At 38.1% G+C, this 16149-nt stretch overlaps 1 protein-coding gene across 1 annotated transcript in view; it reads right to left on the bottom strand.

Annotated features, from left to right (window-relative positions):
- FSCN2 (fascin actin-bundling protein 2, retinal) overlaps nt 1-15831 on the bottom strand; it is a 74652-nt gene extending 58821 nt beyond the window's left edge. Inside the window, exon 1 of the mRNA XM_053706833.1 lies at nt 15006-15831. Coding sequence (XP_053562808.1) covers nt 15006-15831 — 826 coding nt within the window. The remainder of the gene's footprint in view (nt 1-15005) is intronic.
- Nucleotides 15832-16149: the final 318 nt, after the last annotated feature.

Here is a 16149-nt window from a genome sequence, read left to right as displayed (position 1 = left end):
GGTTTATACTTAAGAATTCTATATTTTGTAGGTAAACACGACAAACAATAAACAAAACATATCTTCAGCTTTACTTATCGAGCCAGGGACATATTCCTTATAAAGTCCTGTCCATAGCCTAACTATAGTATCTAAGGTGCGCTATTAGGAATCCTATACACTTTCTAGTGGGCTGGGCATCTCAGTTCCCTTTTGGTCTCACACACCTATCCCTTTCTTCTCATACCTAGTGTCAGTACTCTATATCTCTATTGAGATCTATTTATAATCAGTGCTATGTTATAAAATATATGAGACTACCTAGTCGCTTGCGCATGAAATCTTTCTTAGGGGCGAATGACCTCGTGTGGGGAAGTTTCTGCAATCCATATAACCTCAGATATGCCTCAGGTTATGCTATACTCGGCTATGTCTCCCTCTCCTTTACTCCCTCTTTCATTCTCACCTTTCCCATTCTAGTTATTAATGATGGGGGGCTAAGGTGATCATAGAGCTTTTTAAATAGTAATTACATGAGGAGACTGTGTGATTTAAAAGATCGGTTGTCTGAGTTGCATAGGGTGGCGCAGTATTTCGCACCATCAAACCAAAGATAATAAGAGCGTGTAATGGAGCATATGAAAAATAAAACAATTAACATAGGTCAAGGCTGTGGGTAAAAATGTACTGGTCCCAGACTCGATTCTATGACATAAAATGGTGAGCACAACTAACTGGTATGCTCCTAAATCTAATGATAACAATAAACATTTAAACAGTGCAGTAACATGTGCAAAATCAGTAATATCATTCTTTCTCTTGTATTTTCTATATGGTAAGTGGTTAATGCTTGTTCACAGGTAGTCCACACATTTGCATTACAGCTAGAGGGAGTTCATGCAAAATTTCCAAGGGGGTGCTGTGACATATCGGTATAACTGTGGTTGAATATAGTCCCATAGGTCTGTGATCTTAAGCATGGCATACATAAATCAAAAAAGAATTGAAGTGTCCCAGACAATAACATTTATAATAACTACTATAGCCATGTGTGGGCCGCCAGTTGCTCTGCTGTCCCTGGGTGCTGGCTTTGTACATTTAATATGGAGCATGTGACATGTTATAACTTTATCATTATCAGGCTAACTATGTGCATTCAAGATAAATTATATACTTAGCTGCTAGACATGAAGATCCATGTCTTGAGTGAAGCATCTATCCTTTATAATGTCCTGCAGCCTCAACATATTCACTTATGCAGACACAGTCCATTGTTCCAATGGGAGAGTAAGATGTTTAAGGCAGTCTTCTGTTTTGTGGGACTCTCTCTTCCATGTGAATTCCTCCTTCTTGTGCAGGTTCTGCTGCAGGGTGTAGAGGCCTTATTTGTGTTCCAAGTGCCTGGTTAAAAGCAGGTAGGTCAGATATTGTGCGATAAGTGGCTGTGACTCCATCCTTAGTGGCAATGAGACATGTTGGGAAACCCCATCTATATGGGATCCTTTGCTCCTTAAGTTGCAGTGTCAGAAAGCGCATCTCCCTCCGTTTTTGAAGGGTTGCAGGGCACAAATCTGTATAGACCTGTATCTCTGTTCCCTCGTAAGATAGTGGCTGTCTATTTCTGGCGTGGCGGAGTATTTCCTCCCTGTCTCTATATGACAGGAGCTTGACTATAATATCCCTGGGGGGGGCTCTCGCTGGCGGCTTAGGTCGCAAGGCCCTGTGGGCTCTCTCCACATGAATATCCCCTTCTTCAGGGTTATTTTTGATGTGTTTAAACAGCTTCTGAATGTACTCATTGATTTCATTCGGGGTCACAGTCTCAGGAACTCCTCTCAGTCTCAAGTTATTCCGTCCACTCCTGTTCTCTAAATCTTCAATCCTTTCAGTTAGATTTTGAACAGTCATGTCTTGTGATTGAATACAATTAGTGTTATGCTGTACATCAGCACGCAGCGCCTCTTGTGACTCCTCTGCAAGTGTAACACGATGATCTATAGTGGCAATGTCTTTTTTAAGGGCCCCAAACATATTTTTCATTTCCATAATGGCCTCCTTTATATCTTTTTTAGATGATAAATGTCTAATATCTTCTTTTGTGATATAATCACACTGTTTAGGCTCAGTACCTTGGGAGGGAGCTGTCTCTTGTGAAAGTACAGGCTCTGTTATGTCTTTTGGTGGATTTTGTCCTGAGTCAGTAGGTATCAAATAACTGTCCATATTTGATGTATGCAGGGCCTTGTGTACCTTGGGGCCTCTCTTGCTTGTCATATTAACGTTGCACACAAAGTTGGGCCTATGTTGCAATTTTCCCTTTTCACATCTGTCTCTATCACTCCTTATTGTTAGGGGCTGTGTACAAGAGTAGCTGCTGTTAGGGAGTGCGTATCAATCACAAGTGTGGCGGCCTAGTGGTATTTATTTCTCGGCCATTTAGTTAGTACCTCTATGCCTCCAGTTTTCCCTGCAACTATATAAGCAGTCCCCTTATGTATATGTAAACTTTTGTTGTGCTATCTAACTTGTGCTTCTGCAAGTGCACACTCTTGCTCTCTATTGCACGTGTACTGCCAGTTACTTGCCACCTCTCCACTCGGTTTTGAACTACGCACCGAGGTGCCACTCACCACTCCTCCGGTCAGTCTTCTCTGCCGCGGCCACCTCGTAGGGATCTTTAATGCCGCCTGCCAGTAGTAGGTAAGTCACCGGTGTATACCGGGGCCTCCTCACGGCTCTGGGGTTTATTAGCCGCGGTCAGGTGTGCGCCGGCAAGCGCTTCGTTACTGGGTCTATTTCGGACCGCAAGGAGGGGGCTACTCAGATGTTGTCCAGTGCTCCGGCCGCTCAGTGTGCGATTCTCTGTTACTCCTCACAGGTAGGCCGCGGCACCGAAGGGCGCCAGATAGATGCGAGTTGTGACTCCTTCACGGCGTCGCTGTAGGCCTGGCTCTGCAATCTTATTAATATCCAGCCGTGCTTGATTAGGTGACCGCTTCAATGTATATATGTTCACCAGTCAATTGTGCTGCTTCAGGATCATTTTTAGTGCTGCATGTCGTGTTTAACCTTACACTGAGAGTATTTGGGTGTCAGAGCACTCTCAATGTGCAGCCATTAACAGTCGTGGCTAGGCTCCGCCCCCTAGTGTTAGGTTTTTTAAGGGTTTATTGGGTGGGTTTTATTTTTAGCTTAGGGTTTGGTCACTTGAAAAAGAGCTAAATGCCCTTTTAAGGGCAATGCCCATCCAAATGCCCTTTTCAGGGCAATGGGGAGTTTAGGTTTTTTTAGTTAGGATTTTATTTGGGGGGTTGGTTGTGTGGGTGGTGGGTTTTACTGTTGGGGGGGTTGTTGTTTTTTTTTTTTACAGGTAAAAAAGCTGATTTATTTGTCAATGCCCCACAAAAGGCCCTTTTAAGGGCTATTGGTAGTTTAGTTTACGCTAGGGTTTTTTTTTTTTAATTTGTTTTTTATTTTGTGCAATTTAGTGTTTGTTTGTTTTTGTAATTTAGGTAATTGTATTTAATAAATGTAATTTATTTAATTTTAGTGTAAGGTTAGGTGTTAGTGTAACTCAGGTTAGGTTTTATTTTACAGGTACATTTGTATTTTTTTTAGCTAGGTAGCTAGTAAATAGTTAATAACTATTTAGTAACTAGTCTACCTAGTTAAAATAAATACAAACTTACCTGTAAAATAAAAATAAACCCTAAGCTAGCTACAATGTAACTAGTTAATGATAGTAAGTTTTATCTAGATTTATTTTAATTATATTTAAGTTAGGGGGTGTTAGGGTTAGGGTTAGACTTAGGTTTAGGGGGTTAATATATTTAGTATAGTGGCGGCGATGTCCGGAGCGGCAGATTAGGGGTTAATAAATGTAGGTAGGTGTTTGCGATGCAGGAGTGCGGCGGTATAGGGGTTAATATGTTTATTATAGTGGCGGTGATGTCGGGACCGGCATATTAGGGGTTAATAATTTTATTTTAGTGTTTGCGATGCTGGAGGGTCTCGGTATAGGGGTTAATAGGTAGTTTATGGGTGTTAATGTACTTTTTAACACTTTAGTTATGAATTTTATGCTACAGCTTTGTAGCGTAAAACTCATAGCTACTGACTTTAGATTGCGTTACGAATCTTGCAGTATAGGCTGTACCGCTCACTTTTTGGCCTCCCAGAAAAAGCTTGTAATATCGGCGCTATGGAAGTCCCATTGAAAAAAGACTTTACGCAAATTGCGTAAGTTAATTTGCGTTACGGCCAAAAAAAGTGTGCGGTATACCCCATAACGCTGCTTTTTCACTCATAACGCAAAACTCGTAATATAGCCGTAAGTTTATTAATTAGCTGATTATGTCACCTGTGCTCCAGTTCAGATGTCCTTAAAATCTGGCCTGTTAGGGAGGCCTGAGGACGGGTTTGAAAACCAGTGATATACACACACACACAAATACATACACACACACAAACACACACACACACACAAATACATACACACACACACAAACACATACACACACACACACAAATACATACACACACTCATAAACACACATACGCATCCTATAGTATGGTTTCCACCCTTGCATTGCACATATAATAACTTAGACATTCACAAACACACGCATGCACACACACAAAGACACTCACCCTCTCACATACACACAAAGACAATCATACACACTAAGGCACTCACAAACACAGAAACTTACACTCGGGGGTAGATTTGTTAATGGGCCAGTAAATGTACCAAATAATGTTATATAATTCTGCACATAGTGCCCGACCACGCCATTAAACTCAATCTAGCTTGCTCCCACTCTGGTCTGGTAGCGGGAGCGAGCTAGATTGAGTTTAATGGCGTAGTCGGGCTGGCTGTAAATAGACAGCGTGCCACAATGTGCTTCTGAAAAAAACAGACCCGCTCAGTAGAGCAAGGAGCGGCGTTCTGTTGAAGTAATTTTCTTAGGTAAATATCTACGCAGCCCTTTGTTTTATAAAGCTAGCGCTAAGCTAATGTTGTATAATTCTGCACTATGTGCAGAATTATATAACATTATTTGGTACGTTTACTGGCTCTTTAAGCAGAGGATGCTGCTTTCTACGCCCATTGTTTTCAGGTCTGCCTTTTCGGTGGCGGACTGAAATCATCCCGATACGATCGGGATGATTGATACCCCCTGCTAGCTGCCGATTGGCCGCGAGTGTGTAGGGGGCGGCATTGCACAAGCATTTCAAAAGAAATGCTTGTGCAATGTTAAATTCCAACAGCGTATACTGTTGGCATTTAGTGAGGTCGAGCGGACATAATTCGCTACAGCTCGACCTGTCTGCTTGACCTTTAATAAATCTACCCCATAGAGTCTACACACAACCCCTAGGACCAGGGCACACAGTCCACATGGCCACGTCATACAGTTACAAATGACAGACAGCGAGGTACCAATCAGACACAAAACCAAGTATCTATTGTGGTACGTTTCCTTGGGCAGAGACAGTGTTTTTATTTGGTGGGCTCACATGAACGAGGTATATTATGTACCAGTGATAGGTTACCACTCATGTAGTGAATATAGAAAGCCCTTTGAGGTTGGGGAAGAGGGTAGCACCACAAAATTAAATTACAGCACAGACAAGATCAAATAATTACTAAAGCAACAGCGTACACTTTAACATATTATACAAGGCACAGACACTAACTTACCACAGTCGCACCATTTATCATTCTTCAGCTTCCAACCGCAAAGAAACAGACACTAACTTACCAAGCTTTCCTAAATACCATGTGACATTCAGTAGCAGACATCACAAAATGACAGCTCATGGGGTCTCTTTCATTCACTTTCATAGAAATGAGGCCCCTGTCACTAATTTAATTAAATTATCCCTCTTACATAAGCATGACTCCTAGGTACAAAAATAAATATAAATATATAAGGAGCATGCTTAAAGGGATAGTCTAGACCCAATGCATAATTTTGTTAAATTCCAGAGAGGCATCCTGCAACGGGTCTATAAGCTTATAAAAAGTACATAAAATATTTCAATACTTATCGTTTGTTAGGAGCTTAAAACGGCCACCAAACTCTGCCCACCTACCTCACAGCTAGATAGTGCTAGTTCCTGTGTGCCATATAGATAATATTGTGCTCACTCTTGTGTTGTTATTTATTGGCTAAAATGCAAGTCTTTCAAAAGAACTGAGACAAGAGGGCAGTCTGCAGAGGCTTAGATACAAGGTAATCACAGAGGTAAAAAGTGTATTACTATAACCATGTTGGTTATGTAAAACTGGGGAATGAATTATCTATCTTTTTAAACAATATAAATTTTGGAGTAGGCTGTCCCGTTAAATACTTGTTAATTTGTGTATGATGACATTTTTTACTTAGCGAGAAAAAACTAGTTATTCTCAGAGATTTATTTTTACATTTTGTGTTAGGCCATATTATGGTTAATATTAGACTGAAGGGACAATGTAATGCACAATTGTTTTCCCTTAAAGTGTTTCCAATTACTTTTTATACCATCTGCAAAGTATAAAATGTATGCTTATGTATTTTATTTTTGTACATGAAATAGCTAGCTTTGGTCTATGAAGCCACAACCAAATAAAATGGGTTGAGCTTGTAAGAAAATCAGATTTCCTTATTTTATCACCTTCTGTACACACACATGCTTCGTTATATTATCTGTTTGTATACCAAAGCCCAATACTTAAAATTAACATTTTATTACTTATCTCTCCTAACCCCAACAGGGAGTGTTATTTCTTCTGCTGCCTATGTTTACACAGCTTTTCTATAGCCAATACTTTCAGCATAGAATACTATAGGCAAAATCAGCTATTTCAAAAGCTAAACTAAAGGTAAAGGAGTTATTGGTCAACAATTCAATATACTACAACAGGTAAAATGGATCATTGGGAACAAATTTAAGGGGATAACAAATTAGGGTACACTGCCCCTTTAATGGAGTATCTAAGATGAACATCAGATTTTTTACACAGGGTCCTATAAGTATGGATCCCTTAAGTTTGAAAGGTTGCTACCATTTCTAATGCATTCTTACTATGTTGAAGTAAATCATCTTTATAACAGTGCCTTTATTCTTAGCAAGCAGTCCCCTAATTAGTTCTCTAATCCAAGTGTGCAAAAACCATTAACAGGCCATATTAGTGATTGAAATAAATAATGATTCTTGGTGGAAGAAACTTTTTTAACCCCCACTATGGGCCAAATTACTAGTGGCGCGCTATGTATGTGTTAATATGTGTATAAACACACACATATATATATATATATATATATATATATATATATATACACAGTATATATATATTTTTTTTTATTTGCTGGTAAGCGATGCGCAATTGCCCCCTGCGCTGTGCTAGGTGTTTTGTCGTGTCTTGCGGCATCAGAAGGAGGCTCCCATTGAAGACTATGGAAGTGCACTCTCGTGAGCGCAAGGCTTCCAGGTAATGCGAACGCGAGGTCATGTTCGCATTGCACCTAACTTGTAATACCAGCGCACGTAAGTTGGTATTACTGAGTGGAATGCAAATATCATGCTCGCGAAAGTGCAATTGTGCGCTCCCCTTATAATCTAGGCTTTAGTTTGCTCTCGTGTGGTCGCATTTACTTTCAACTTGTAATGTTGGCGCAAGATAACGCAGGCTCAATATTTCCTTTAGAGCACCATTTGTAATCTAGTTCTATATATTTAGTGGTGGTAGTAATTATACAAGTGGAAATATCAATTTTATATATTAGAATAATTAAAGGAGTATTTATTGACTCTGCATGTAAAACCAAAGTTCAGATGCATGGCCCTTGCAGTCTGGCAAGCTATATTATGCCACCTATATGTCCTTCTGAAACTGCGTATAAAATGCATGGACCTTGCAGTCCTGCCCGGCCCATTATACCGATATATACACAGCTACAACACAAATCAGATGCCTGGCCTCTACAGCCTTATTATGACAGGAAAATGCCAAAGTAAAAGAACAAATCAGATGCACAGTCCCTTACACCAGTAATATTCTAAAGAGAAACGTGCACATGATGAAATGTCCCAGCTAAGAGTATCATACAATAACTTAAAGTATAATAAGACATTATCCAGCTTATAGTGCGAACGTGTTCCATGGTACAAATGAACCAGATAAACTGCGTAAGGACTGTACGTAACGCCGTGCAGGTATCTGTTTATCTTTCTGTATGCTGCCTTTTTTCCTGTTTATGTCTCGTTACATTTCCAAAGTTCACTCTGACTTTAAAAAGCTATAGTTGATTCCTACATGTTTTCCTGGTTCAAAAACTAAACGTATAGGGACAGTCTAGTCAGAATTAAACTTTCATGACTCAGATAGGGCATGCCATTTTAAAGGGACACTCAAGTCAAAATGAAACTTCATTATTCAGATACAGCAGGCAATTTTAAACAACTTTCCAATTTACTTCCATTAACAAAATGTGCACAGTCTTTTTATATTTATACTTTTTGAGTCACCAACTCTTACTGAGCATGTGCGAGAATTCAAAGCATATACGTATATGCATTTGTGATTGGCTGATGGCTGTCACATGATACAGGGGGAGTGGAAATAGACATAACTTTGGAATTTATTTAATAAAAATCTACTACTCATTTGAAGTTCAGACTAAGTGCTATTGCATTGTCTTCTTATCATGCATTTGTTGATTATGCAAATCTACAGTGTTGACTGGTCCTTTAAACTAATTTCCAATTTACTTTTATCATCAAATTTGCTTTGCTCTCTGGGTATTCTTTGTCGAAAGCTAAACCTAGGTAGGCTCATATGCTAATGTCTAAGCCCTTGAAGGCCGTCTTTTGTCTCAGTGCATTTTGACAGTTTTTCACAGCTAGACAGTGCTAGTTCATGTGTGAAAAATAGATAACATTGTGCTCACTCCTGTGGAGTTATTTATGAGTCAGCACTGATGGGCTAAAATTAGAGTCTGTCAACAGAGCTGAGATAAGGGGTCAGTCTGCAGAGGCTTAGAAACAAGATAATCACAGAGGTAAAAAGTATATTAATATAACAGTTGGTTATGCAAAACTAGGGAATGGGTAATAAATGAATTATTTCTCTTTTTAAACAATAACATTTCTGGAGTAGACTGTCCCTTTCAGTTGATGAAATATATACTTCTTTTTTTAATGCATTTTATAAGAACTGTTTTAATTTGTTTATTAGGAGTATGAACCGCAGTAAACTAATACGTGAGATAACTGAGCCACACTCCTCATTATATTTTGACCCACAAAACTGCAGCGTTCTCTCAGTCTAGGGGATGGAACCTGACCTTGTTGACTTGGTTACCGCTGGTGACCTTTGACAGAGTATCAGATGGGACAAATGAGAGTTGTATTACTTGCTGCAGAGGCCTGAAGCATCATCTTACACGGCTGAGGAGAATGGTACCTGGAAAGTTAGGTAGCAAACAGTAATAACATTTGTATTTATTATACATTGGCCTTTTTATGTTGTGCAATAATCAAGCTCCCTGTTCATATTTTGAATATGAGTTTTTTTTTAGTATTTATACCATCATTGTCTGTAGTCAGCTCATCAGTATTGGCATAGAACAGCTTAGCATGATTGTGGTTTTGTGATTAGCTACATTTTATAAAAGACTAAATTTGGTCACACAGCAAATAGTTTTAGATTGTTAACTATATCCGATAACACATATTAAATGGCTGTCAAATAAAATAATTGTAAAATTAACCTTCTACTACAATGAGTTTTATTATAAATCTCTAAATTTACACTTCCAGCCTACTTTAAGAACAAGGAGTTGTGTTTCTTTCCCATGAATGGCAAGTGTCACGCGTTTCTTGTTAATTCACTTTAAAAATAGTAATAATATGACTGAGAGATTATGAAGCAGAAAGTAGCAGTAGAAATAGACTAGCCTTGTCAGCAGAAAAGTTTCAAGAGCCAGGAATAAAAAATAAAAAAAAAGTTTGTCATAGGAATTGGAGTGAAGGACAGACACACTCCATAGAAGTCTAATTTAGCAAATCCTGCACCTTACTCATGCACATGCACCAACATTCAACAGATAGCTCCTCCCCTTTAACATACAGTCTATTTATCCACTATACACAGTACCATAAAAATTGTATATAGTGCACAATCAAGTGCTATGTGTCTATAATGGTGAAATTACTACACACACGTGGACACATTCTGATTTGTTGAAAGACTAGTGAGTAAAATGGGGTGGTAAAAAATTATGAAAGACAATTTTTAAAATGAACAATTCTGCTATGTCTTTAATTATGAATAATGAACCTATTTCTAGATTTGTTTTAATACTCCTTTAAAGGAGGCACAGTACACACTTTTATTTAAATATAATTTTAAGTATATTTTTCAATATACTTTTATGATTTATTGTGCCCCTTTTTCCTATAACTTAAAGGGACAGTCAAAACCAATTTGTGTTGTTTAAAAAGATAGATAATCCCTTAATTACCCATTCCCCAGTTTTGCAAAGCCAACACAGTTATAATAATACACGTTTTACCTGTAATTGCCTTGTATCTAAGCCTCTGCAGACTGCCCCTTATTTCAGTACTTTTGACAGACTTGCATTTTAGCCAATCAGTGCTCACTCCTTGGTAAATTCATGTGCATGAGCTCAATGTTATCTATATGTAACACATGAACTAACACCCTCTAGTGGTGAAAAACTGTCAAAATACATTTAGATTAGAGGCGGCCTTCAAGGTCTAAGAAATTTGCATATGAACCTCCTAGGTTTAGCTTTCAACTAAGAATACCAAGAGAACAAAGCAACATTGGTTATAAAAGTAAATTGGAAAGTTTACATGCCCTTTTTGAATCATGAAAGTTTTTTTGGACATGACTGTCCCTTTAAGTCTAACCATGCTGGCTTCAACAGAGATTATCAGATAAGGAAATGCACAACAAAACGTAATTGCCATGGCTAGCCTTGTCTACACCAGTAACAAGAGTGGATTGGCTCCTGCAAATATGGCAAGTGGTGGGTGAAGTTTGCCTGTTGAAAACCACTTGCATTTGGTCAATTAAAGAACTCAGCCATCTTGACAGCTTGCAATTTAAAATAGTATTTATAAGTTTTGCCTATGTTAGCATGTCAGGCCAAAGGCACAGCAGTGACATCAGATATATTGTACTTGCAGCAAATCATTAGAGCATTATCACTGATGAAATATATAAGAAATACTACGTTGATATATTTGTTATACACTTTAGACAATGGAGACACAAGCTAAGACACAGTGATTATACTTTGTGCACAGTGACTATACTTTGTGCCCAGTGAGTATACTTTGTGCACAGTGAGTATACTTTGTGCACAGTGATTATACTTTGTGCCCAGTGATTATACTTTGTGCACAGTGATTATACTTTGTGCCCAGTGAGTATACTTTGTGCCCAGTGAGTATACTTTGTGCACAGTGATTATACTTTGTGCCCAGTGAGTATACTTTGTGCCCAGTGAGTATACTTTGTGCACAGTGATTATACTTTGTGCCCAGTGAGTATACTTTGTGCACAGTGATTATACTTTGTGCCCAGTGAGTATACTTTGTGCACAGTGATTATACTTTGTGCACAGTGAGTATACTTTGTGCACAGTAAGTATACTTTGTGCACAGTGATTATACTTTGTGCACAGTGAGTATACTTTGTGCACAGTGATTATACTTTGTGCACAGTGAGTATACTTTGTGCACAGTGATTATACTTTGTGCACAGTGATTATACTTTGTGCACAGTGATTATACTTTGTGCACAGTGAGTATACTTTGTGCAGAGTGATTATACTTTGTGCACAGTGAGTATACTTTGTGCACAGTGAGTATACTTTGTGCACAGTGAGTATACTTTGTGCACAGTGATTATACTTTGTGCACAGTGAGTATACTTTGTGCACAGTGAGTATACTTTGTGCACAGTGAGTATACTTTGTGCCCAGTGACTATACTTTGTGCACAGTGAGTATACTTTGTGCACAGTGAGTATACTTTGTGCACAGTGATTATACTTTGTGCACAATGAGTATACTTTGTGCACAATGAGTATACTTTGTGCACAGTGAGTATACTTTGTGCACAGTGAGTATACTTTGTGCACAGTGATTATACTTTGTGCACAGTGAGTATACTTTGTGCACAGTGATTATACTTTGTGCACAATGAGTATACTTTGTGCACAGTGATTATACTTTGTGCACAGTGAGTATACTTTGTGCACAGTGATTATACTTTGTGCACAGTGAGTATACTTTGTGCACAGTGATTATACTTTGTGCACAGTGACTATACTTTGTGCACAGTGAGTATACTTTGTGCACAGTGATTATACTTTGTGCACAGTGAGTATACTTTGTGCACAGTGAGTATACTTTGTGCACAGTGATTATACTTTGTGCACAGTGATTATACTTTGTGCACAGTGATTATACTTTGTGCACAGTGAGTATACTTTGTGCACAGTGAGTATACTTTGTGCACAGTGATTATACTTTGTGCGCAGAGAGTATACATTGCAACGCTCCAGTACTTATTATGCAGCTCCATACTTCCCCAAACGGCAGGTAAATTGTGTGTAAGGTATAGAAATATTTTACAGCCTTGTCACTAGGGCTTCATGCCACAGCAAACTATGAAAGTTCAGCAAATTTGCATTAAGGGTATTTTCTGTATGTAAATGGCCTGGAATTTTATTTTAAATTTAAATTGAATTTGCCCCTCAAAAAATCATTATTACATTTTTTTGGTGTTTTTTTCTTCTATAAAAATGTACTAACCTTTAGGCTGTCGTATATATTACAAATGATAATTTTTTTTGTAGCAACAACCATTAAACTATACATTTATTGATCTTGTGGAACAACTGCATTTAGTTTTTAGAACTTATTTTTGTTGTATTTCAGATTTTGTTCATAAATTGTGTTTGTTCCTCTATAATGAAATAAAATATATTTTATAATGCAGACTGACTGGTACAGATATTTCAATGTTCGTTGAAAGAGTAGTTCTAAAACAAGAGTGCCAATCTTCTTCAAAGATGGTGTGCCTAAATTGGTGATTGTCTTCTAAAAAATAGTGCTCATGGTACCATTTTTTTAATTAAAGGATCAGTCTAGTCAAAATTAAACTTTCATGATTCAGATAGGGCACGTAATTTTAAACAACTTTAAGAATGTACTTTTATCATCAAATTTGCTTTGTTCTCTTCGTATTCTTAGTTGAAAGCTAATCCAAGGTAGGCTCATATGCTAATTTCTAAATTATTGAAGGCTGTCTCTTCTCTGAATCCATTTAACACAACTAGAGGGCGTTAGTTCATATGTGCCATATAGATAGCATTGTGCTCACACACGTGGAGTTACTTATGAGAGGGCACTGATTGGCTAAAATGCAAGTCTGTCAAAAGAACTGAAATAAGGTGGCAGTCTGCAGAGGCTAAGATACAAGGTAATTACAGAGGTCAAAAGTATATTAATTTAACTGTGTTTGTTATGCAAAACTGGGGAATGGGTAATAAAGGGATTATCTTTCTTTTTAAACAATGACAATTCTGGAGTAGACTGTCCCTTTAAAGGGACATTATAGAAACAATAAAGTTACTCTTGACATGGGTTTGCCCACACCCCTTCTAGAGTGTGAGGAGTAACTATGCAGGACTGTGCATTTTTCAGCATTTTCATTTTTAACACTTTACTTTTCAAGCACCAAGGGAGTGCATTTTATACATGTCCAGTGCTCCACCCAGGACAAGGGGAAAAGTAGATGATATCAGAAAATTAATTCTACCACCTGTAACTCTCTGCACTCTTGGTATATAGCATTGTGGTAATCGTGGCCTAGAACCACGTCTATTGCTTCATTTTAACCAGCAGAAACATTGGTAACTTGTTTTGTATTATAACTTACTGGAAAAGAAAAAACAATATGAAAAGGTCATTAAACTCAAAAAAAAACAAAAAAAACTGAAACAACATTCAAATACATTGATTAATTATTTTTCTTGCTTTTCATATAATAACTGTGCTTGTCCCACAATCCCTAGAGAAGCTGTAGCTTAAATGTTGTACTTAAAGGGACATGAAACCCAATTTTTTTTCTAGTATGATTTATAAAGAGCATGCAATTTTAAACAACTTTCTAATTTACTTTTATTATCTAATTTACTTCATTCTCTTGATATCCTTGGCTGAAAAGCATATCTAGTTAGGCGCAGTAGCTGCTGATTGGTGGCTGCACATAGATGCCTCGTGTGATTGGCTCACCCTTGTGCATTGCTATTTCTTCAACAAAGGATATCTAAAGAATGAAGCAAACTAGGTAATAGAAGTAAATCGGAATGTTGTTTAAAATTGTATTCTCTATCTGAATCATGAAAGAAAAATGTTGGTTTTAATGTCCCTTTAAGTATGCTGCAATTTGTCTGACTTCATAATATATGCTGCACTATATAGTGATTGCTTAGAGTAGTATATAAGCAGGTTTACCCTTAGTTCTAAATGACCAAGGTAAATAAGATATGCAGATGGTCCAGGTAATTTGCAGCATCTTGCTTTTTTTTGCAGGAATTGCTTTTTGGCTTCTCTGTTGAGCCTAGGCAAAGAAGCATTTTTACAACAATATTTTATGGCAGAACAAGCAATATAAATAATTAATGCAGGTTGCAATGTTGTTTCATTTTCATAAATGAATTAATGTGGAATTATATTATACATTTTAAATCCCCTTAAAGATTTATGCTTGTGTCATGCCAGAGACAGCTGCAATGCAAAGTAATCTCTGGCAGGCAAGGGGTTACAGTTATGTTTCAGAGTTATACATCAGGAAGATTTACTACCATCACTATAAATCTATAAACTATTTAAAAGTACAATAAATTGTTTTAAGTAGATATTTTCATCTTATATACCAGAGCAATATTGGTATTCAATAAATACTTGAGGAGAACATGAAAAGCTTGGTTTCTTTACCTTGTCTGATAGAGATATATCTTCTGTTGGATGCCATAAAGACAACCTGAGGGTGACTTTCCTCCAGATCAAAAAGTTCATCTTTGCCAGGTTTAGAGCTCCGCCCAGATTTAAGGGTACCTGTCGGTCCCATAGGTGTCAGATATTTTCCATTACAGTCTTTGAAGGCCAACTTCCCTGCCTTGAACTCAAGGGTGTATCCTGTGCCTTCATCAGGATTCTTAACCAGCTTCCCATCATTTCGCAGATATCTGTTATCACAAGTCTTCAAGCAGTACTTTTTTTCCTGGAACACCAAGGTAATAAGAGAATCCACACCCCATGGAATGTTACTATCTGTTGAGATTTCACCCTCTTGTGGGCTCAGATGTGCATACCTCCTTCTGCTGACACTAAGAAGATTTGCTTGAGGATGGATAGCCAAGTGTACAGCCCAAAGTTCTGACTCTGTGATAGTCTGAGCAAAACATGAGAGCATGTCTTCCGAACCACCAAAAAATCGTTTGTGGGGTTCAGACAGAAGGGCCCATCTCCCATCAGATTGGGCGGTGATGGAAAATCGACAATCTGTCTCTGGTTTCTCTGCCTCACAAGATACTTTGCCATCTTTATCCGCAGACAAGTACCTTGCAAGGTGGTGACTTTTAAAGTAGACCACTGAATTGTCTACCTCGTCCTGTTCCAAAGTCCATATTTGCTTTTTTTTCAGGCTTGGGGCAGATGCATAAACTTTGAAGCCAAATGCTTCTGCTGTAAGATACCTGTTATCACAACTGATTAAACCAAACTGGATTTTCAGAATCTGATGTATTCCATTGGTTGGCATATTTTTTCCCTCAGAAAAAAAAAGTAATTACCTTAGACCGTAAGTAAAAGGTAATTTTTATTCCTGGAGTTTCCCTGCCGAAAAGCTGAAGGTAGGCACTTTGTAGTCCGCCCTGAGATATTTGGATTAAAATGAATGAACTTAAAAGCACCTCAACTTAACACCCAATGACGTGACGTTGATCCGGCTCCTGATGCCTCTACTTTGGGCAGTGCTGGCTACCTTCCTTTAATCCCCACGCAGTAACGGCGCTCGCACCACCCTCCCAGACTGGACACAGAGACAGACTTTCCTCTTTACATGTTTAGCTAGGACACA

Source organism: Bombina bombina, chromosome 1, assembly GCF_027579735.1.
Source record: "Bombina bombina isolate aBomBom1 chromosome 1, aBomBom1.pri, whole genome shotgun sequence".
NCBI lineage: Eukaryota > Metazoa > Chordata > Amphibia > Anura > Bombinatoridae > Bombina > Bombina bombina.
The sequence above is the reverse complement of the archived record's forward strand: the minus strand, read 5'-3'. Positions and strand labels throughout refer to the sequence as shown.